The sequence below is a fragment of the Pelodiscus sinensis genome, chromosome 24, assembly GCF_052426305.1.
Source record: "Pelodiscus sinensis isolate ZL-2025 chromosome 24, ASM5242630v1, whole genome shotgun sequence".
NCBI classification, from domain to species: domain Eukaryota; kingdom Metazoa; phylum Chordata; order Testudines; family Trionychidae; genus Pelodiscus; species Pelodiscus sinensis.
Window position 1 is genome coordinate 7,968,407 of NC_143075.1, and position 24,083 is coordinate 7,992,489.

At 39.8% G+C, this 24,083-nt stretch overlaps 1 protein-coding gene across 5 annotated transcripts in view; it reads left to right on the forward strand.

The window, feature by feature from the left end:
- GNB1 (G protein subunit beta 1) overlaps positions 1-24,083 on the forward strand; it is a 96,063-nt gene that overhangs the window by 29,990 nt on the left and 41,990 nt on the right. For 2 of the 5 annotated variants that reach the window (XM_075906355.2, XM_006119216.5), the window contains exons 2-3: positions 8,943-8,994; positions 22,661-22,768. In XM_075906355.2, the coding sequence (XP_075762470.1) occupies positions 22,712-22,768 (57 nt within the window). In that variant the 5' untranslated portion in view covers positions 8,943-8,994; positions 22,661-22,711. Of the gene's footprint in view, positions 1-8,942; positions 8,995-22,660; positions 22,769-24,083 lie in introns of those variants that run through there. The other 3 variants (XM_075906356.2, XM_006119217.5, XM_075906358.2) reach the window with 2 other exon arrangements.

Here is a 24,083-nt window from a genome sequence, read left to right on the forward strand (position 1 = left end):
TAACTGCTGCAGCATCGATTAGCAAAGCTTACAAATAGAACCTAGGAATCCTTATTCCTATTCCTGTACTTAAACCACAAGACCACTCTTCCTTTCCTTAATTGGTGCTTTCTGAAAACAGTGTTTAACAGTAACCATTGAAGGAGGGAAATAACATCACTTTGAGGTTTTTGAACACTTGATTCTAATACATATTAGGTGAAGAAAGGGGGAGTAAAATTCACTCTGTAATGAAAGCACCATTCCATATACCCTGTATTATCAGTTTTGAAGTGACAAAGCTCAAATCAAATTCTGCATCAAAACTAGGGAAGAGCAGACATAATGTTCCTGATAACTTAACAGATAGCAAGCAAGCAAAACTCATTTTGCACAATCAAAATCTTTCAGGTCTTGTATGTACAATAGAACCTCAGTTACAAATACGTAAGGAATGGAGGTTGTTCATAACTCTAAACAAAATGTTATGGTTGTCTTTCTTTTAAAGTTTACAACGGAACATTGACTTAAGACAGCTTTTCTTTTGGCCATTTGCTGCATAGTGTAGTGTTCTGATACCAAAACTTTTCTCGCCTGAAAAGGGGGGGGAAGCTCTGCCTTGAATTTTGACTTAAATTTTCTCTGAAGGGAAGAGGACCAAGTGAAGGTATCAGATATTAGCTCAATTTGTTCAGCCCTAGATTGTAAGATATTTCAACTAGCAGTGCATTATTTCACCCAGAAGTGAAATTTAAATTCTTCTCATACTAACAGAAATTAGCATTTAGTGTTGAGGGAACATCAAGTGTATGTAGTGGTAAGCTTGGAATAAGATTACAGATGTAACCAAGTGGCATGTCCTGTAACTCTGCCTGTATTTAAATAAGTTTTGCTTTTGTCAGACAGTCTGCTATGTAGCATTCTCCCTCTCCCTTGCTGTCTCTGTATCAGAGGCACCAAGGGATGGGGAAACAGGAGCCGATGCTGGGGGGAGCTGGCTTAAAAGCCATTGCCGCCTGCCCTAGCCCGCTCTGCTGTCTCTGCCGCCTGGGGCTGCTGTACCTGGCATGAGCTGGGACTGAGCAAGCCCAGCTGCACTGGTTCTGGGAGCTAACACTACCTCTCTCCCGCTGCAGTTCTGCAGTTTAAATGTAGTAGGAGCCAGACTGCCTGTGCACCAGGCTCTTACACAATTAAACTGCAGAGCTGCAGTGAGGACAGTTCCCAGACTGAGCGTGAGCTGGGACTAAAGCGTCCTCCCTTATCGACTACAGGCAGACTCCGACTTACGTGGATCCGACTTATGTCGGATCCACACTTACGAACGGGGCTTTTCTCGCTCCGGAGCTCACGGGCGGCGGGTCGCCACCTGTGTCCTCCGGGGCGAGAAAAGCTTCTCCCGGTCTCCCTGGTCTGCTGGGGGGGTCCAGCAAAGCCGCTGGACCCCCCCAGCAGACCAGGGAGACAGGAGCAAAGCCGCATGGGCAGCAGGGTCCCTCCTCCTGTGCGGCTTTGCTCGGGTCTCCCTGGTGTGCTGGGGGAGGAGGGGGGGCGCAGCTAGTGTGCCCCCCCCCCCCCCCCAGCAGACCAGGCTTTTGTTGCGGGACGCCTCGGATAGAGCAGCTGGGGTGCTGCCAGGTTGGTCCTGTGGGAACCTACCAGGCAGCGCCCCAGCTGTTCTGTCCCAGGCTCCAGATTCAGCAGCTGTTGAAACTGATCAGGCTGATTCCAGGAAGCTGGGGGCAGAGCAACTCTGCCTCCGGCTTCCTGTAGTCAGCCCCTGGTCAGTTTCAGTGGCAGCAGCTGAATCTGGAGCCAGTTCCGACTTGCATACAAATTCAACTTAAGAACAAACCTCTAGTCCCTATCTTGTACATAACCCGGGGACTGCCTGTAATATGATTAGTTAATATAATTTATATCGACTACACGATTAGTTAATTACTCACTTCCTAACATCCCTACTCTGTACTCTGCTGCTAAAGAAGAAAAATAAATAAAGCAGCACTAATCTAATCTGCTTGGACCCTACCCACAAGAGTTGTCACAAGCATGTTTGGTTTTAATATCCCCCCCATCAAAACTAATGGAAATCTTTTTGGCTGAGATTCTGTATATTATTATTCAAGTTGCCCTAATAGTAAAAAAAAAAACCAGTTAACTGAAACTGGTGTTTGTATGTGTTTTGCATATATGTGTTGCTGCATGGTAATTGATTTTTGATCAGGTTATCTTATTCTAGTTCCTAGACCCATGATTTCCAACATGCTAGTCACTAGCCACATGTGGCTATTTGGCTGGTTGAGTGTGGCTAGTTTGCTATAGCTACTGCTTCAGAAGTGGTTGGGTATCATGATCCTAGATTATAATGTAGAAATACTTTGTGGTACCCTACATAATTGCTATATAAAACTTCACTTTTGTTAAGTCTCACTGTTGGATAAATTAACTGATTCATGGATAACTGCTATGTTAAAGCAAAATGTATGATACAAATGTAAAAAACTTACTTAAGCCATTGGTCCACTTAATCATAATTCATACTAGAAGTAACTGCACAATCGCTCCTAATTATTCCTTTAGCACAAATTAATAAAAATTGGAATGTTTGTACACTTTCATTTGGAGATTTTTGTTCATACAGCTGCTAAATCTTTTTGTGGAATAGATATAAAGCTTTTGAAGATGTACTACTTCAGAACAGTCAATTTGAGTTTTGATTTGACGTAGGCAATCGCATGATAGAAGTTTTATGTGTGCACCATCTGTATATGTGATACAGTCAGTGAGTTTGCCAAACACGCATATGATCATGCACATACATAGCTATGATATGTTACAGGGCAATGCAAATGCAGGTAGAAACACAAAGTTTCATACAAGGGGAGCTGTCAGGACTTTGGAGGAGCTTAGTGAACAGTAGGCAGGAAGCTGTTTAGGCGTAGGGAGCAGCATAAATATTTTTTCTCAATTTTGAATTTATTTTGAAGAGAATCTGAGACGTAAACAGGTCTCTAGTAAATATTGAATTAAAATGGATTGGCTGTATGTATGTTTGGTTTGACGAATAAACTATTACTTTGTTGGGTATTTTAGGTTATGGATGTGGTCTCACTTCATCTACTACTATACTTCCTGCAATGTGGTATGTGACTGACTGCATCAGCTGCAGTAGTGTATTGCACAATTAAATAAATGTACTTTTTTAGGGATGCTCTTAATATGTTAAAATATGTTTACATTAGAATGCTCATTTTATTTAAAAATAATGAGGTTTAATATATTTCTTGAAGATAGCGTGTGTGCAAGGTCAAAAATGAGAGCTATAGAATAGTGGGTGGGTAGTGAGTCAAAGATAAGGTACACAGCAACCTTTCCAATTAAACTACAGCTTTGTGGATTTATCTGGAGGCTGGGTAAAAAAGGAAATAAAATATTGAATCTGAGTTTGTAGTAAATAAATACATGCATAGTTATCAAACTCCATGCCATTTGAAGTTAAAAGTAAGGATATTAAGTATTGGGTAATTGACTAATTGAATAATCGACTATTCAGTTTATCAATAGGGTGCCTCCTCCTTTGACGTGTAGCAACGGGAGTTGAGGAGTAGAATTGTGTTGTCTTGCTGACGGTATTCAGGCATTGATGACACATCAGTAGAAAACGTGGAATATTGTGTCCGGCTTTTTGGTGCCACACTTCAGGAAAGATGTGGACAAATTGGAGAAGATGCAGAGAAGAGCAATAAAAATGATTGAAAGTATAGAAAACATGATGTGTGAGTTAAGATTGAAAGTAATGGGTTTGTTTAGTCCAGAAAAGAGTGAAAGGGGCCATAGCAGTTTTCAAGTATGTAAAGCAGGACTACTCCACTTTTGAAGCTCCAGGGGCCACACTTATACTTACGATAGGTGCAGAGGGCTACAACTTAAGTGTGATTGGTTACACATGCAAATATATATATGCAAAAAGCTTCTTTCCCACTGACGGGCATGAATACAAAAATTAAGACAAGACTACCCAACCCGCAAGCCCAATTAAGTCCGTTCTGTTGATATTAATAAAATGTAACATTTACCCAATTTCCACCAGTATGATAACACTTTTAATGAGGAATGGCAGTCCAGGAATGTAACTACTAAAACTCATATCAACAGAAGACTATTATATTGACTACTTTTTTATTTTGACTCCCAGCCACAAGTTGACCCCTGCGTAAACCCAAACCTCACTGTGGGCCACAAACAAATGGGCCATGGACTGCATGTGGCCCTCAGGCCACGTGTTGAGTAGCTCTGATGTAAAGAGTTGTTACATGGAGTACTTAACCTCTGATGACAGGATTAGAAGCAGTAGACTTAAATTGTAGTAAGGGAGATTTAGGTTCTAGGGATGTAAAATCCCGTTTAATCAGTTGAGCAGTTAAACGGTATGTTCAACTGGTTAGTCACTTAAACGAGGTGGAGAGATCCAGTGGGTCCAGCCTCTCCCCCCTTCTTCCCCACCACTGGTGGGGACTGCTTTGGCCAAGGCCTGGACGCACTGCTGATTAGCTATAACCAGTAAGCATCACCCAGTAAGAGTGATGCTTATTGGTTCACCAGTCACATTCCTAGGTTGGATATTAGAAAAAACTTCCTAACTGTCCGGGTGATTAAGCATTGGAATAAGTTGCCTTAGGGAGGTTGTGAAATCTCCTTCATTGGAGATTTTAAAAAGCTGGTTAGACACCAGCCTGTCAGGGCTGGTGTAGATAGTGCTTGGTCCAGCCATGAATGCAGGGGACTGAACTAGATGACCTTTTGAGGTCCCTTCCAGTCCTATGTGTCTATGCTTTCAATTTTATGTCACTGGAAAACAAGCGTTACCTGGTTGAGACAGCAGTGAAATAACTTCAATTTAAATTGAAGATAATTTTTGAAATCCTTGTGGGCTCAGTTGCAATACTACAAACTTCAGATAATTTTTTTGTTACCTCAGATGAATGAAAATCTTTAACTTGTAAGGTAGTTCTAGAAATAAAAAATTCTGTGTTCAAAATATTATGGCTGATCAAGAATTTAATTTGCTTTCCCAAAGAATATATTAAAGAGTTGCTAAAAGCTTTGGTTCCTTTTACAGCACAGATTGGTTGCCTTTGGGCAGAAGTGTAGGTTCTGTACTATTAATTTCCAAAAATATCCACCTTAGAAGGGCCAGCTCAATGTTTTATAGGGTTAGGAGGTTGGTTGATTGCAGTGTGTCTCTCTTATATAGTACACCACTGAGTAGAAAATATTTCATACAATTGTGCTAGATGTTCATCGCTCAGGTGCGGACTGTTTTTAAAGGCCTCAATCAGGGTAATTTAATCTTGATTAAACTCAAATATCAGTCTTTGAGAGCTACCCAGTGTACACATAACAATCTTAGGAAAGGGTGGAGGTTTGTATTCAAACATGCAACATGTTTGGTTTCTGATTCCTGTGCTTGAATGTGTTTATACTGCTGTGAGAGGAGGGTGTGTGCAGAATTAGAAAAGCATCCCATTGGCTTAGAAGAGTGTTCAGCATATCACTGGAGTCAGTTTTTAAAAGCACTTCCTAGTAAGTATTTTAAAGCAAGTTGTTTTGCAATTTTTTTTTTCATTTGAGTGTGTTAAGATTTGGGGTAATGTGTAAAATGATAGAAATTGAAAAGCTGTCTTCAAACTCCTCTCCCCCTCCTCCCCAAGGAAAAGTGATGCCAGGGTGGTGGTGGAAACCAAAGTTTATATTTAATGAATGCTTCAGTACTGACAAATTTCTAGCAGACAGTCTGGTTAAACTGTTACCAGTGTAACAATTCTCTACAATTTGAAAAACTGGGAAACAGAAAATGGGTTTTATGTGGGAGAAAGCAATTCTCTGTTTTCAGTACAGAGGTTTTTATCTCTGAAACTGCTAGATTTGCACCCTCTCAGAAGCAGCGTGTTTTGTTCTTAGCCCCACCTTTTCCATCTTTCCTGGAGGCGGAATACTTGAGTATTTTTGGGGACACTATTTCCACCACACTCTGCACTGTTGGCTATAATCCCAGCCATCTTAGTGCAATGATCTAATTGCCTAAATCTTGTTTAACACATTGTCCTTTTATGGTTTTACTTCCTTTCTCTCCTGTTTTTAAAGAACCATTCTTTTGACTGTGGTGATGAGAGCTTTACAGGTCTCAGTTTACCAGGAGTAGCAAAGCTGTTTCAGACAAGGCCTCTGGCAGTTGAATTACAAGGTCCTCCTCACTGAGTCAGGACTGTGGTGTGATGAAAATGTGTTGGTCTGTAATTTTTAATCTTGTTTTCACAAGACTATATTTATCTAAAAATGGAAGCTTGTGGCACTGCAAACTTTTTTTTTTCTTCATGGTTTATCTGGTTTGTTCTTAAGTACGAACTACAACGTTACGTTGAAAATAAATTTTCCATTATTAGGGTTGCTTTGTGCAGCCATCACAGGATACTCATGTAGTATCTGCTCCAAAAATGAAAATAAACTTTCTGCAAAATAGGTTTGGGTAATGCCTTTTTGGACTTTATAGTTAATGTGGACCTGTCAGATAGCATTCAGAATGTATGAATGGTCTGTGTGGTCTGTGGCTGTCCTATACTAGGCGGGGTGTGGCTCAGGAACTGTTGGAGTAAGTGGTTTTTAATTTGAAAACTAAGGGTACGTCTACACTTGCACCCTAGTTCGAACTAGGGATGCAATTGTTGGCGACCGAAATTGCTAGTGAAGCGGGGATTTAAATATCCCACACTTCATTAGCATAATCTCACCCTCGCACTTTTCCGATCGCCAGCTGATTCGAACCAGGAAGTGCGCTCCAGGCAGCTTTAGTTCAAATCAAACCCCTTGGTTTGAACTAACGTTACTCCTCATTTTTTGCTAATTATGCTAATGAAGCATGGGATATTTAAATCCCCGCTTCATTAGCAATTTCGGTCGCCTACATTTGCATCCCTAGTTCGAACTAGGCTGCAAGTGTGTAGACATGCCCTAATTGTGCATCATTATTATAGTTCTACTTTAGTTAGAGTTGTTGACTTCTAAATTTTCTCAACTAGGTTAATGGCAAAAACCAACTGCAGATTAAATCAGTGAGATTTCAAGTGTTCAGCTATAAGGAAGACCATAAACTTTTTAAAATATGAAATGATTGAATGAGACATAGAGAAAGCTTAATGGAAGTGTATTTATGCTCTGCTTTTGACGGTAGATAGTGGTTAGTTTTACTTTTTATTTTTAGAATTGCCATCCACTGCACACATACCATTTGTCTTATGAATGGATTCATAGTCCCCTGTAAATGTTTCATCTTTAAATGAGCTTGGATGAGAATGAATAACCCATATTCTCACAAGCTTAACCTTAGTGTTGGTCATAGAAGTGGATTCTCTAACTAATAGTCTGCTTTACAAGCAGAAAACACATTTAAAAATTGTGTGTAAACATCTAAAAATAAGTCAGGATTGTTACAAAACTATCCTTTTAATCTTAGGTTACTACACGCTTCAGTTTGCCTTCCTGCTTTATACTTAGTATAATCTCCTATTGTCCTGACACAGCAGCCTTAAAGATATACTTTATCTGCATTAACACCCTTGTTTTACATCTCCCTACATAGTGAAGACCAGTAATGTTTTAGACCTGTTTGTGTGTTTAAGGGAAGATGAATGTCAGTGCCATCCATTTGGAGGTAGGGCCATCAGTTATGGTGCTGAGAGGTATATAGCCTGTTTTCAAAAAAAGGAAAAGTCAAACATCTTCATACAAGTCGTTAATGCCTTCTAAACTGGGAGTACTGGGAGAAATTTGAATCAATACTTTGTAATAGCAAATCCTTTTCTCTTCCCGAGTGCTACTTCTGTTGATTTTTTTAGGTCAGTCATCTTTCTCCTGTTGTAATTTGCAATATTTTGTTTTCACTTAAAACAAATACAGGTTGTACCTTCCTAAACAATGACTCTGGTCCAGCAACATATTCCTGGACCTCTGAGCCCAGGACCAGGGAGGTCTGGTGGTGGGGCAAGTAGGTTGGGCCAGCGACTCAGCTGGGAGCTTCGTGTCAGGGGGAGGAGAGTGGATGGCGTGGCAGCTAGGAGCTCTGGCCCCAGCAGTGGCCAGGGAGCTCTAGCTCCAGCTGCGGTGTTCCGTGGCTGCCACCAGGGATGGAACTCTGCAGCTGCCTGGCTCCACAGCCGGGGCCAGAGCTTCCTGGTTGCCATTGGGGTTGGAGCTCTCCAGCCGCTGGGCCCAGAGCTCTGTGGCCAGGGAACTCCAGTTCTAGTTGCAGACAGGGAGCAATGACTCCAGCCCCGGGGCCCAGCCCCGACAGCAGCTGAATCGGCAGCAGCAGAGCCAGCTGGAGACGGTGGAGCAGCATGGGCCATTAGGGAAGGGACCTCTCCTGGTGCAGCAAATCCCCTCATTCGGACCAGTCAAGTCCTGGGGGTGCCAGACCAGAGAGGTCCTAGTAACAACCTTATTTAAGTATGGATAACAAGCTTTCCTTAATACTTTTAATTGCTACTATTAGCAGTGATTGGGAGCTGAAGGGATGATGGCACACAATGCCTAATGTTGAAAACCAAATATTTAAATTTTTCACATTTCAGTTTTTAGTAGGTGCCTATGTATTTGTGAAAATCATTTTTATTTTTAAATGAAACAAGCTTTTTTCATAATTAGAATTGGCTATTCTCTGCCAATGGAAAAGTTCATATGGTCAAAGTCGCTTGAAGTTGGTTCTTATTAATTTCTCTCCAATTCTTTCTACCTGTTGTGTTAGTCCTATTCTAAATCACAGTTCTTATAAAGAAAGACATACAAAAACTGATGTGGGCCTTTTGACATCAGTACTTAGAATGTCTGTTACATTCTTTGGGAAACTGAAGTTACTATTTTTGGTAGCCTTGATGATTATTCATTTTGATTTCTTTTCTTTACAGAATTTACATGTTTGACAGTAGGTATCGGCTTTCTACTGTAGTGAGAAAAAATGTAAGTTGAAAATTTTAGTTGCTTTTTATTGCATGGCACTTAGGAGGAATCTCAAGCTATTAAAATAGATCTCGTTGTATGTAGAAGGACACACTGAAGTTGGTAGATTTAAAATTTCAGCATCTCATTTTATGTCATCATCCAGCTATAGTTGGTCTCTCTCTTTTTTTTTTTTTTTTTTTAACAGGAGGGATTTTTAAATGGACAGGAATCCTACTCAGTAATAAATATAATGTGTGCCTGCTTTCAAGAATATGTAGGCAAAGAAGAAAAGCATAAATGCAACTGGTTTTCATCTCAGTGGGAGGAGGAAACTGTAATATATATTTAAATGAGACTATTCTCTCATAAATAAGGAATTATTTTATCAGGAGTGTATCCCAAAAGGTTTTAGGTAATACTGCTTCATTCTAGGCAGGTTTTTTTTTTTTTTTTTTAAATCTAACATCATGTTCCCTAAATAAATGCACACTAGCACAAACCCTCAAGCCTCATCACTGAACACTTAGGTTATGGTAGTGGCCACAGGGCTCACTGAGGATTGAGACCACATTGTCTTGAGTTCAATACAGGCACAGATAGTGATAGATCCTGCCTCCAAGACCTGACAATCTAGAACAGGCCTGGGCAAACTACCTTCCAGAGGCTGGATCCGGCCCACAGATGCAGCAGGGAGCCTCAGGGAGAAGCCCTGCCCTGCCAGCTTCTGCCCCCTACCCCCCACTGACAGAGACTGCTGCAGGGCTTTTTTTGAAAAGCGATGAGCCTTGACACCTCTCACCCCCAGCACAAGCCCACTGGCTGATTTCCAACCAATGGGAGCACCTTCCCCATAGCACCTGTAGCTGTTTAAAAAAAAATCACACGACCCCTGCAGCCAGTACAGGGGCGGGGCAGGCAGGGAGTCTGCTTGAGAAGGCTGCTGGCCGGGAGTCAAGCAGGGAAGTCTCCCAGCCAGAGCCTGCCTCTGGCACCCCAACCCTTTGCCTCCCAACTCCACATAACCCAAACCCTCTGCCCCCCTCCTCCTGCCCCCATTTCCCCTCCCAAAGCCTGCACCAACAAACCCCCCTGCACCCTAGTCTCCTAACCCAGGTCACAAATGCCTCCTTCACCCAACCTCCATCCCAGACCCTGTATCACCTTCGTTAACATGAAAAGTGTGGCCCTTGACCACTTTCCAAATTCTTGGAATGGCCTCCAAATTATCTGAAAATTTGGCCTTTTTATTGGCCTTGTCATTGTTCATCCCTTCTTTCCAGATCCTTGATCTTAGTGCAGATCCTGTGGACACAAGTAATAATGCTTGCCCTGTCGAATTGATTACCTGTTCCTACTGTCTTTTGTTCTTTTAGCAAGTTTCTAATCCATGAAATAACTGTAATCACCCATAACTACTTTGTTTCCTTAATAGCTTCCTACCAGAGATTTTGTCAAAATGATTTTGGATGTTCAAATACATGACACAGTATATTGCTTTGGATTTATCAGTTTAACCAAAAGAAATTGTAGAATATCATATTTTGGTGGGCCTGTGATAATTTCACTAATATGGCCCTACCATAAATTTTATAAATTATAGCTTCTGCTTGCCAATATTGACTTGACACACTTGAAGTTAATCACATTCACAATTTCCCCCCCCCCCCCCTTCCCCTGCTACTGGTGTGGAACAATTACGGTCATGCTAAACATCATCAGTCATGCAGTTCTTAGTTTCCGACTCGTGGCCTTGATTTTAAAATCGTAGACTAATAATTTTTAGTTGTTTTTTGTTTAATCAATGTGTACTGTACTTTGTATTGCACTAAGAGAAAAAAGCAAGTTTAAGTTTATTAGGTCAGGATTTTAAAAATTAAGGGCCTGATTTTTAGACTTCATTGGTAGTTGTGAAGGAATCAGCACCTTCGAAAATCAAGTAATGGTTTTTTCTTTTGCCTTTCAAATAACTTGAGGCAATGCAGTGTGGTTTGGGAATCCCCTCCTGCTTTATTAACCTCCCTCCGACAATGTTGTCTTGTGTTCTGAGCAAGTCGCTTAACTCTTTGCTCCAGCTATTTTATCTAGGAATAACTACTACATATTTCCACAGGGAGTTGAGTATTTTATGCAGAGTCTTGAAGATGTAATGAATGTTCACTATCCTTTTATAAGTAGTGCCTAATTCTTGTAATGGCTTCTATTTAACATGAGAAACTGCTTTTTCATTTATTCAGCTAATAAAATAGAAGCACCCAATCAAGAGCAAGTGATATCGGAAAGGTGGAGATAGAGGGTTGCAATCAAGCATGTTGCTCGTACATATACTTGTAATGAAGAACTTAAGAATTGGTCATACTGGATCAGACCGAAGGTCTACATAGTCCAGTATCCAGTCTTCTGGTTGTGGCCAGTGTCAGTACCCTGTCTTCTGACAGTGACCAATGAACAGAAGAAGTGATCCATCCCCTGTCGCCCATTCTCAGCTTCTGACAATCAGAAGCACCATTCCTGCCAGTCTTGGCTAATAGAATTGGGGTGGACAACAGCTGTGCATATTTTTTCTTTGTTAAAGGGGACAAAAATCTTATGGGTTCCCTCTGTGTAAACTTTATGCATAGTGAGATGGATTTATCTAGGATTTTGGTCCCATTGGGGCTGTGACCTGGGTACTGTGTCAAGTCCCTTTCACTGAACCTTCCCAGTTAATCTCAGTGTCTGTGTTGCTCTGCTGGTGGGCTGTGACCCCAACTCTTTGCCATCACTTGGTGAGACCAGAGGTTCTGGCTCAGCAGCACAGGTAGGCAGGGTCAGTGGTATGATCTGCACATCAGGTGACAGTCTCAAGGGGATCTCTGTGATCGAACCCGTCACAACTGGTAAATGACCTCTTGCAGGAAGTGAGAAGAGAGGCATGAGCTGTTAACAAAAGTGAAGCTCAACTGATCATCCAAAAGTGCTTTCGCATGCACAAAATGAAATGGAAAAATATTTTTCCTTATTTTGATAGTAATTGTAAGGGTAACTTTGAACAGTAGAGGCACAAATTTCAGATGGAGATGAGACCTAGAATGTTGGTGTCCCTTTAAGAACAGGGTAAATTTGTGATGTCTTGAGACTGTTACAAGATACAGAAAATGTTGAGGCACCTTCCAAGGAAAACTCTGAATTCTGTTTAAACAGTGGCACTTATGTGGCTTCATAGCATGTAGGCTCTACCATTATGAAAAGCTACCTTTGGTGTTACAAATAGGATTTCTAGCATATGATAGATTAGAAGGATGTCTGCTAATCTGATGGACATAATGTAGGCTCCTGTGTGAGACTCCTTGTACTTTTTAAAAAGTACAAGTCAGCTAGAACTTCACCACTTCAAAAGGCTTTGATCACTGTTTTATGCTCATTAGCCCGTAAAAATATCTGTTTTCAGGAGCAGAGATTAATTTTCTGGGCAACTTGTTTTAGGCCAGGTTTACACTAGATTGGGAAGGTTGGGTTGAGGTACACAACTCCAGCAAAGTAAAATATGTAGCTGGAGTAGGCTTACTTTAAGCTGAGCTTGGCATCATCTTCAGAAGGAGGCCCAGAGGAGCAAACGCTCCCATCAGCGTCCCTGATTTCTTGCGACTGTGAGGAGTACTGGCGCTGACTAGAGCTAACTTCAGCGTTTGATTTAGCAAGTCTTAACTAGACTTGCTAAATTGAATGCCATATCTATCTACAGCATGTCAAGTGGACATTTGGCCCTTGTTCACCTCCTTAAAATTGTTATACCCAGTTCATGTTTGGCAGGCATGTGACAGGCATTATTAACCTTTGTACATTGATGTAATTAGCACAATCATTATATACTCTAGCTGGACTATTTTATTACTTATGCACCATCATAACTAAAAAAGATAACTACAAGCAAAATCATACCCTCAGTACTTTCTATATTTCTGCTGAAGTTTTGAAATTAGGAATAATCCATCTTGCATATTTTTGTAATTGGTTGTGATGTGGAGAAAGAAAAGAACCCAGTTCAACTCTCAAAGCCTGGGTTAAATTTACAAGTTTGGTGGTTTAATTTTTTTTTGGTAAAATGGGGGAAAATAGCAATGGAATAAATGAGGTACAGTAAACTTTGCCACGGTCACTTTTTTTCCCTTTTCTACAGTATAACCATACACTACAATTCTGAAGAGGCTTTTGTAGTGTATAGCAAGAAGATTAAAGAATGATATATTTTAAAATAGAGCTGCTAGACTTTTCACAACACATAGATCTGTATTAGATTGAACTAAGTATAGTGCACTTCAAATTACATAGACTTAGTATATTGAAATATTAGATCTAATATGATTGGACTTAAACTCTAAATCACTCCTTTCATTGGAATGTCACAGTTCAGAACGAGTGCTTTATGTTTAGGGCAAAAATGTTGCACTTGGCCACTGTTTATTGAGCTTATTTCCCCATTCACAATAATGTTTCTGTGTTGGTAAAGTTCAAACAGCTATGAATTACAGTACATAGTTGGAGATTTTTAATCCTCAAACACTACCCTTGCAGCTATTTTACAAAAATCTCATGAAGATAATTTCCCTTTTCTCTGTAGGAGGAATAGTAAAAATACATTACACCATAGGTGGTGATTCTTTAGAAATATCCAATACCTAAATATCTTGCTTGCCCATTTTTTTCTCCTCTTAATATTTAAGAAATGCAACTTGGAGGTGCAGCAAGAGTATGAAATATAGTTTCTTGTGATAAGAGGTAAAAGTCTCCAGATGTTACTTTAATAAGTTACCAATATGGAACTTATCTAGCTTCTGAATGTGGGAAAAGGGATAGTGAAGTAATTACGTATGTGGTGCAAATAACCGAACAAAATAAATATGAGACTTGGGTCATTTGAAGTTGCAAGGAATAATAAGCTACCTTGTTAAGTGTATATTTTAATGTCTCTTACAAAGAGATTTAACTACAAGGCATTTTTGTCAACAAGATTATGGAGATTTAGCCTCGTAGCAGATTCAGTTAAGCAGGTCAGCTTATGGAAGGAGATTTTGAGTGAGTTCAGTGAAGGTGTGCTGGAGTGGTATGTGGTGTTCTGGAAGACACGGTAGCACGTTGAAGGGAAAGGGAGGTAAGTGGAAGATTGATGGCTAATATCTGTTTTGCTTACTCCCCCCCACGGTGATAATTTTGAAAACAAAATACATGTGTATGGCTAGAGTATTATTGATTCAGGAGAAGCATTTTTTTCAAAACCACAGAAATTGAAGTACAGTGTCTTCCTTGTTATGCTGACAGCTTCTACATAGTAATGTGGTTCTTCATACAGCTGGTTCAGTGCTTTTTTAAACGTTTTTTTTGCATAGCATTTTGTATTGGATTGTATCGGTCCATGTATGGGGATCAAGAACAACTAATTTCCACATAATGCCCCTTCCAATTTAATAACCTTACATTTTTGGGTTCATTGTCTTTAAAGAAAATGTGAATTTATTATTGGAACCTCAGAAAGCTCTGACAACTTATTTTTGTATAGAGACACAAAGACATTTTGTAATGTTTGATTCAAATGTGCACAAAAGGTATATATTACCCCTCCCATCTAGTTTATATTAGCATAAAATTTACTCTGAGACTTGATGTGAAGAGAAAGGAAAAATCACAAAGATGGTTAGCTGATTGTTTCTTAAACCATTTGTTTGTAAGAACCTCTCGCTGGGTTAGTCTTTTCATTTCCTGAATATTTAGTCAGGGAGTTCTCAGTCATGTTGGCAGGAGTTAACTTCCTGTTAATATTTAAACAAAAAAAGGACCTGTAGGGGAAATGTGCATTATTTAGTTTCTGGTGGTATTGTGCTAGAAATCAAGTTTGGGATTTGGAGTTTTATAATGTACATTGAAAGATTTTTAACTCTGAATGAAGGAGTATGTTTAACTGACTGTTGTGATGTAATCTTTTTAATACATTATGTAATGCAAAGCAGACAAGCATCCACGTTTTTTACACTTTTAGCTCTGGTGTGCCATGAAGTCAAGTATAGTATTTACTTAATTGAAGCAGTATGTCTAGAGGCATGTGAGTAAAAATCCGGACTCTTTAGTACTATTGCGACTATGCAACTCTCAAAATGTCAGTGGCAAATTGCTTGAACTCCTTGTCTCCATGTATCTGTCTATAAAATGAGAACAACAGCCCCTGTACCCCCAAAGTAGGCCACAACCCCGTGTTAAAGGGGTTAACAAAGCTGACTGTAAACAAAGCATGAGGATTTTAGCCACTGATGGGGGGGGGGGCGGGGCAGGGGGGGGCTCAGGGTTACAGGTCCCCTGTACCCTTGGAAGGGGTGGGGTCAAAGCCCAAGGAAAATGGTTTTAATTCCAGGCAGGGAACTGTAGCCCTGAGCCCGTGGCTTTGACCCCATCCCTTCCATGGGCAATGGGGCTTGGCTACTGATCTCCCCCGGCCAGGGCAGGGGGGCTTGGAAAAACTCCAGGAAGGCTTCAGTCTCCCTTCCTGAAGCAGTTGTCGTCGTTAGAAAGTGGTTGTGACACGAAGTTTGAGAACACCTGTTTATAAAGCACTTTAAGATCATTGGATGAAAGATGGTCACTAGTACTTTGGATCCTATATTGAGGAAACAACAGGCTGAGGTTTTCACTAGGGATGTTAGATGTTGAGTAATTCAATAGTCAAGAAATTGTGTGAATTCTTAGCCGTTACTCGAATATTCCATAGTCCCAAGGGTGGGCTGGCAGTCACTGCACTCTGGCCCCACTCTTGGTGGCAGCAGGAGGCAGCAGCATGGGATGCCAAGTGGCTTTAAATGCCGGGAGGAGCCTGACGCTGGGCTCCTGCAGCACTTCAAAGCGGCAGCGCCGCAAGGAGCCCAAGCTCAGCTGATCCCAGGCTCCACGTGGCACACCTGCTTTGAAGCGCCACTGCAGGAGCCCAGCGTCAGGCCCCTCCTGGCATTTCAAAGCAGCAGTGCAGCAAGGAACCTGGGATCAGCTGGAGATTCCCCAGCTGATCCCGGGCTTCATGTGGTGCATTCGCCCTAGGGCTGTTGCAAAATGCATTTACTATTCAGTTAGTTACCCACAATTTAACATCCCTTCTGCAGCGGAGTTCAGACACCCACAGACAAGGGCTGTTATTTTGAGGCAGCCTCTGCCCACAGCAGGCCCAGACTTGCCACAGGCAAAGACTACTTTGTCGCAGCCTCCCCTACCCACCAACTCCCAAGCTTGAGGGTAAGGGGGGCACTGGCACCATGGATCCGGTGATGGGAAGAACCAGCTTTTAAGCCAGTTTCCCCTGCGCAAGTAGGGGGAATGCAAGTAGTCGAGTATACGATTAACCAGTAAGCCTAGGCTTATCAGTTAATCGTATACTCGACTACTCATGTACATCCCTAGTTTTCACTAAGCTTACAAAGTGCATTGGTAAGGCACTTTTGGTTTTAGTTGTACTATGGATTAGGAGGGTTGCATTCTACAGGAATGTCTGTCTGAACTGCACAGTGAAAAGTGTACTGAAGTCATATGTAATCTTGAGGCAGAGGCTCCTTTAGAGACCTTGACTATATTCATGTTTTTTTTCCAAGGTTCACAGGCAGAGATTTGGAAAACTGCTGTGTACTTTCATAGGAAACATAGGAGGCACCCCTGTTAAAATGCACCTTTTTGGTGTGCAAGGGGAGAGAGGCAAGCAGAGAAGTAAGGAGTGGAGTTAGCAGGAGCTTCAATACAAAAGATAATTGTTTTGACATAGAGAAGAGCTAGAAATGGAACATAACTTTTTACTGTAGTAGAACCAAGTAGTATCTGTTAGGCACATTGTGTATCAAAGATTTGACCTTCTGTACGTTTATATTTTTCTCATTACTATTTACCTGGGATGTAAAATTTCGATTAATTGGCTAATCAAATAGTATTAGGGCTGTTGCTACACTTCAAAGACAAAAGTGCTACGGGGAGCACCAGGCCAGTGGGGGGACTCTCCCGCTGCCCCTGTGCTCCTTGCGGCGTTTCAAAGCAGCACCACCACATGGAGCCCGGGGTAATCGGGGAAGTCCCTAGCTGAACCTGGGCTCCACATGGCGCTGATGCTTCGAAACACCACGAGCAGCCCAGGCCAGGGCTGTAAAATAATGTGCACATGCCCTTAAACACCCATATACTACTCAGTTAATGTATGATGTGATGGTTTCTTGTTAGAATAGATAAGATTGCAGTCAAGGTTCACATTATAGAGTGAACCCATTGGGAGTGTGGTGTTGTGTAGGATAGCTACACTTGAACCTCTCTGGTCTGGCAACATCTGTGGTCTGGTAGGCCCTATAACTGGGAGCGGGGGCCAGCTGGGAGTCCGGCAGCGGGGGCTGGTGGCTGGAAGCCCACCGGGGGCCGGGAGCGGAGGCTGGGATTGGCATCTGAGAGAGGAGCCTGGGAGCAGGGCCAGTGTCCAAGAGGGGCATTGATTTCCTTTGGTCTGGCAAATTCCTTCATTTGGGATCAGGGCTGGATCAGGGAGGTCCAACTTTGAGTCAGAAGTTTATGGGGTCTGTAGAAGGGTGAGCAGCATGTGCCAGTAAAAGTGGTGAATGTGAGAGTTAAGGTATGTTAAAGGTGGTTCTATCACTGGACAATTTTTTTTAGAAGTATTGCATTGGATGGGTTTTGCCCTTAAGCAATCGTAAGTTTTTTAATGAAGACTTTTCTTTGTGGAAAGAAATGTGTGTACATGCTTTGGAGTGCTTAACCTCTGTAGAGTAGGGATGCAAAAAAGTATAAGAGTATTAACCATATAACCATTGACTGAAGGCCTGCCAACTGGTCTGTCCTGCGGCGCTGCAAGCTCCCATCCCTGTGGGCCCAGCCAGGCAGAAAACCCCCACCTCCCCTCGACTGTGGCATAGTGGGCCTGGCCAGGCTGGAGCAGCCGTGCAGGAAAGAACTACTACAGCAAGGCCAGGCGTCAGTTAATCGGTTACTAGTAAGCATTACACAGTAAAGGTGGTGCTTACCATGTAACTGATGAACTAGTTACCCATTTACGTTTACATCCCTACTTGTTCACTAAACCCACTATTTAACATATTGGCCTATACTTCCTTCATGCTGTTGCATTTATATATTGAGTGGCTATAAGGCATTACATAGTAATGTCCCACCTCAGCTGGCGTACACATATACAGTAGTATCCTTCATTGCAGACCACATTAAGCTATAAGGCACAAGCATGAAGGAAACTCGTGATATATCTTTAAAAACTGCTGAATGTATGCAAATAATCCAGCATGATAGTTCCAGGCTCAATCACTGTAAAGAGAACTTCAAACTTATTCTGTTCCTAGGATCAGTTTTTATCTCTTTAAAAAAAAAAAAAACTTTTTAAAAAGAAAAATTAAACACTTTCAATAAATAGCTGAATAATTTAATTTCATTGTTTTTACTCTTTAGTAATTTCTGGCATGAGTAGAAGATTGGCACCATTTTACACCATGTCCTGTAACAGGACAGACAGGTAGCTAGTCCTTTGCTTGCTGTGATAATTAGTCCATATCAGACTTCTTAAAGATGCAGCTGCAGGTGACATCAGCAGGCTATAGTGACTCCAGTAGGAGACTGAAAGCTAGAAGACCTGCATTCTATTCTTGATTCTGTCATTAACCTACTGTGACTTTGAGCAGATTGCTTAACTTGTGGTCCTTAGTTTTCCCCACCTGTAAAATGAGAACATACCACTTCATAGAAGTGCTGAGCTGTGTGAAAGATGTAGTAACAGAGACTGTAGTTTCTAATTTATGGTAGATATTTCTGTGTTCTAGACCAGTTGAAATAGATCTAAATAGTAACTTAAAATTGTTGTAAGTAAAGACCAACTGATTTGTGGTGAAGCTGAAATGTGATACATTTGATGCCTTGTCTGCTAAAAACCACTTTAGCCATTGTCAAAATTGCAGGACAAACAACTCCAAGCAGGGAGAGCTAAGCTTCAGAGACAGGATGAGCAGTGACTGCTGCATTCTTAAGACAGGTGTGTACTTCAGTAGATGAGTCCCTAGTACTGAACTCTGATGGAGAATATTCTGAAATTAAAGAATGTTCCAAAGAAAACAGAATGGTGAATATAGGTCAGAAGGATAGTGAACAGCATAATGCTCTCATCAGATTTTGTCTTAACTGGATTTGAATGGGTGACTAAGCTAAACCAACAGTTTTACAAAGGCTTAACTATGACCCTGGAACCTGAAGGGAGAAAGACCTAATTCCACCTGAACACAGCCTCTGGGCTTGAACAGTACTACTAATGATTTTTTGGTAGGAGCTGACTCAAGTGTATCTTATAAATATATTTTGGACTGCTGAGGAGAGCAGTATATTTATAAGTAAAGGTATAAGAAGTCTGGTTTCGATATTTGGTTGGTCAATTTGTCTTGGCAGATTCTGGGAGCTTTTTAAAGTTCTGAAGTGCTTCAGAGAACTTTTTACTATGATAGAAAGCTGTAAGAAAGCAACCTAATTATGGGTTTACCCTATTTAGAGAGCATTAGAACTTTATTTTCACATAGTCTGTTTTACCATTCTTTACTGGGGTATTTGAATCTCTTTTGCTTGTTGAGTTACCTTCACTATACCATCTCTTATCACTGTGACTGGTAGGGAACTTTGCATTTATTTTTATCTTTCCTCTTGAGAAGGGCTACCTATGAGGGTTTTTTAAAGCAGATTACATCTTGATAGAATAATATCTAAAGCTGCTAGCACAGCATTCATGTTCTTTAGTAGTGAAGGATCTGTTCTAGTTACCTAATTACTTTTCCAAAGTAAATATCAGTTCTGTTGTTTAGATTATCATACATGCTATAGATAGCCCTTAAAGGGAGAACCAAATACGACAGCAGTTTATTAGCTCAATGAAAGTTTTGCTATAACCTATAGATACTAAACACTGTTCTTAAGTATTTTAACAAGGGTTCTAATTTAAGAATTTAGCCTATCAGTAATGTCATGTTTATAAATTTAGTTTGGATGTTTATGCTACTGAAGTATTTAATTAAGGTTAATTTATTGATTTTTAATCTGCCTAGAAAATTGAGCTAATCTTCCACTTTTATGTTAGCTCTAAAATTCTGCCACAGCCATTATACCTTGTTGCCCCCACCTAAACGTAAATTTCATTAGAATTCTTTCTATACCTCTGCAATTTGCATTAGTGCCTAGTACTACCATATTAAAAGAAACTAAATTTGGGGATAGCTATGGATTTTTGGGCTAGAACGCTAAAGGAAAAGGTTTTGTATAGGAAAATGTCTATTAAAGGCAAAGTATTGTAAACTTAGCAGAAGATATTTAAACGGTTTGAATAATAACTTGGAACAAAGATGCTTTTGTGGAAAGTTCATTGTGGTTCTGGGATGGTGTTTTATATGTCTGTAAACAATTTCCTACTAGGATGCAGCAGCCAGAGGCATGTGCTTTATCCAGTAGCTCAGGATCTATACTAGGAAAACCAGCTATTGCAGAAAATGGCTGTCAGCAGTAGGTTCTCCAACTCATTAAACTGTGTAATTGATACTGTAGACAGAATGAAACTGTTCTAACACTGTTATAGAAAGTGTCAATGAGCTCTTAGGTCATTATTCTAGTAGACAACCATTCATTGCTGTTCTAAAACAATTGCCAGAATGTGGTTTCTTTTGGAGAGGAGCGTTTTGTATTTTCTGAACAATATTGCAATTTCTGTACACTCACTTTAACAGTATAAGAAGTTGTATGTGTTGTCATTTACAAAGTTCAGGAATGCCAAGGTTTACTTTACTGAAAAAGAGGTAATAATGGCCACAAGAGAAGCAATTAAAAGCAAGATTGTGTCCATTAATTGTACATGCATAAAATACATTAGAAGAGCAGAAAAGTCAGATTTGTATTCAAATATATATGTATCAATGTATGAACATATTAAAATAGCAAAAGTGAACAGCAGCAGTGTGGATAGTACTAAATATGGAAGATCAAGGCAGTTTCTAAAATATCTTATTTATTTTTAAAAAAGTTGCTTTTCTTTTGACAGTTCTAATCAAGCCTGAAATAATTTAGTTGAACTCTTAACGCAGGTATAAGTTGTTTCAGCCACAGAATTTTGGGTGAATATTTGTGTGAAAGTGTTTAGAATTCATATCAAAACAAGAGAAATGTTGTTATTTAGCTATTTGTATTTAGTTGTATTGGTTGTGTTCGTTCTCTGCGGTGGCCATCCTTTTATGTGCTACATGAAGAGCATTACAATGGGGCTCTGTGAGAAGTATGAGAACAGATTTAATTGTATATTACAGAATTTAGATCAAATATATTTTAAGTTCATATTTGTTTTTGTTATACTTTGTTTATCCTGTAGTTTATTTGCAGTAGGAATTACACACAACTATTACAAACACCTATTCCAGTATATCTCGAATACCTAGCAAGAGAAAACGAAATGAGGTTCCCTAATAAGTACTTGAGAATAATCTTTTTATCAAAATCTAATGTTCCTTTGGTTACTTCTGCCTCATAAGTACCCGAAGAATCCCTGTTTTCTCAGCTATCCAAATACTATTCCTCTCAGTCACCAAATTTCAAGAAAACTATTTATTATATTTCTACCTGGAGTGTTTTCTCAGTTTGTTACTCTAGTCTATAAATATTAGAGACATCTTTGTCTTTTTTGACAAAAACAAATCGCCCACTGATATTTGAAACCCTTTTTCCCTATCCTCTTTCGAAAGAGGAATGTAAATGAAGGAAATTGAAAATGCAAACGAAGCGCAGATTTACAAATTTCATGCTTTATTTGCATAATTGCGTCCGATCGCATTTTCAAAAGGTGGGGTTTGTTTTTTTTTTTTTTTTAAAGCAGTCTAGACATGGTTCTTTTTTGGGGAGGAAAACCCTTTTTCAAAAGAACCCTGTAAACCTCATTTTTTCAGGAATAAGGGTTCTTTCAAAAAGGGTTTGTTTTGTTTGTTTTGTTTGTTTTGAAAGAACTGCATTTAGACTGCTTTGTGGGTTGGTTTTTGGCTTTTTGGTTTTTTTCCCCGAAAAAAACTTTTTTGAAAAAGCAATCAGATGTCAATATGCAAATGAAGCATGAGATTTGTAAATCTGCGCTTCATTTGCATTTTCGATTTCCTTCATTTACATTCCTCTTTTGAAAGAGGAATGGAGTCTAGATGCAGCCTTAGCTCGGAATAAGCCTCGCAATTTGAGCTATGCAAATTGTGTTGTCTTATTTTGAAATAAACCGCTACTACGAAACATCGCTTAACTCTCATGGAACGAGGGTTACAGTGACATCAGAATAGTGAGCCCATTATTTTGAAATCTATTTTGACATAATGGGCTGGTTTGAAAGATGCAGAATAGCTATTTCGGGACAGTGGAAATAGCACCGCAGTCTAGATGTACTCCTAGATGTATTTTATTAGTCCTGGGGATAAAGTACTGAACAGTAGATATGAAGGATTGTGACTAACTTGTTCTGAATAGATTTGAGAAACGTGGCCTGGGACCCACTGAAGCTGACTTTACCCATCATAAAATATTGTGTAGAATTCTAGCTGTTCTTTGAAAGGTCATTCTGCTCTGTTCATGGGGGTTTTTGTTTTTTGTTTTAATAAATCCTTATTGTGTGTCTGTATTTCAGATTTCTGATTGTCTCAGAGGTGGCAGTGAAGCCCACCTTTAGCACAGGAAGATGAGTGAACTTGACCAGTTACGCCAGGAGGCTGAGCAACTGAAAAACCAAATCAGAGTATGTATTAAATCAAATCAGTGTGCGTATTTAGATCTTATTAATGCAGGTGACATTTATGCTATTTGTGTCCATTTAGGAACAGGATGGGAAATGGACAAAAATGATTAGGCTGAAACTTTCATTTAAGAAGTTAATGTATTGGGTATCTTACAAATATAAGCACGGCTAAACCCATAGGAAGTTGCTTTTAGCCATTCCAGTTTCCAGTAAGCTTTATGATTGAGACACACAGAATAGAACAAGATTGTATAGATTGTATTTAAAAGCAATTCTGTGTCTTACATCAGTCCTTAAGGCCAACATATATTTCTTTTGGAATTTTAAGCTCTCCCAATCTTGAATGCATTGGGTTTGTGTATATGATATTTTTATGAAGCCTTTGGACTTACTGGATAATGTCTTGATTTAATATTTTGAACTAGTAGAGTCTAGTACTAAACAAATTATAATTCATCACTCGCCATGAAGTTTAGCATGAATAAACTTCCTCACAACCCTTCTCAGAAATTAGTTTAAAAAGTTTGGCTCTAGTACTACATTATATTTTATTTACCGTGTTGATTTTATTTCCTGCTTATGCTCAAAAGTTTATACAAGCAGCAGTAAAATTAAGTTATCTTATTTTATTGGTGTTACGTTATAGATTGTGACAAATATACTTTGGTTCTTTATGACTTGCTGGCACATTACTTACCAAGTATATACTGAGGTGTTTTAATATTCCCAAAAAAGATTAGTATCAAATGGACATTTTTTGGGTTTCTTTTCAGAAGGATTTTATGAAACTTAACATTAACAAAATTATTCCCAACGTTTCTTAATTCTTTGGAAACAACACTCAAAAGTATGAAGCAGAAGAAAAACTGACTCTATATATATATATATATATATAAATATATATATATATATAAATTGAAGTGAAACTGATCAGTTTAATTTGTGTAGGCTGAGAAGTCCAAAAATAAATAGCATAAACTAAACTAGATTGTTTTGTGTTCTTTGAGAGTTTCTTTAATATTCCATAGTAGTAGTTGTAATTCAAGTGAAATTTAAAATAATAGTCTCATGACCATCCCTTTTAATTGGAAGCTGGGCTACTGACAGCAAGGGGGCAGTTGCCCTTGGGCCCAAAAATTTAAAAGCAGCAGTGGCCAGAGCCCTGAACCCTTTAAATCACTACTGGGCTCTGTCTACACTGGCATCCCTTCCGGAAAAGGGATGCTAATGTAGCACTTTGGAATAGGCAAATCCGCGGGGGATTTAAATATCCCCCGCGGTATATGCATTAACATGGCTGCCGCTTTTTTCCGGC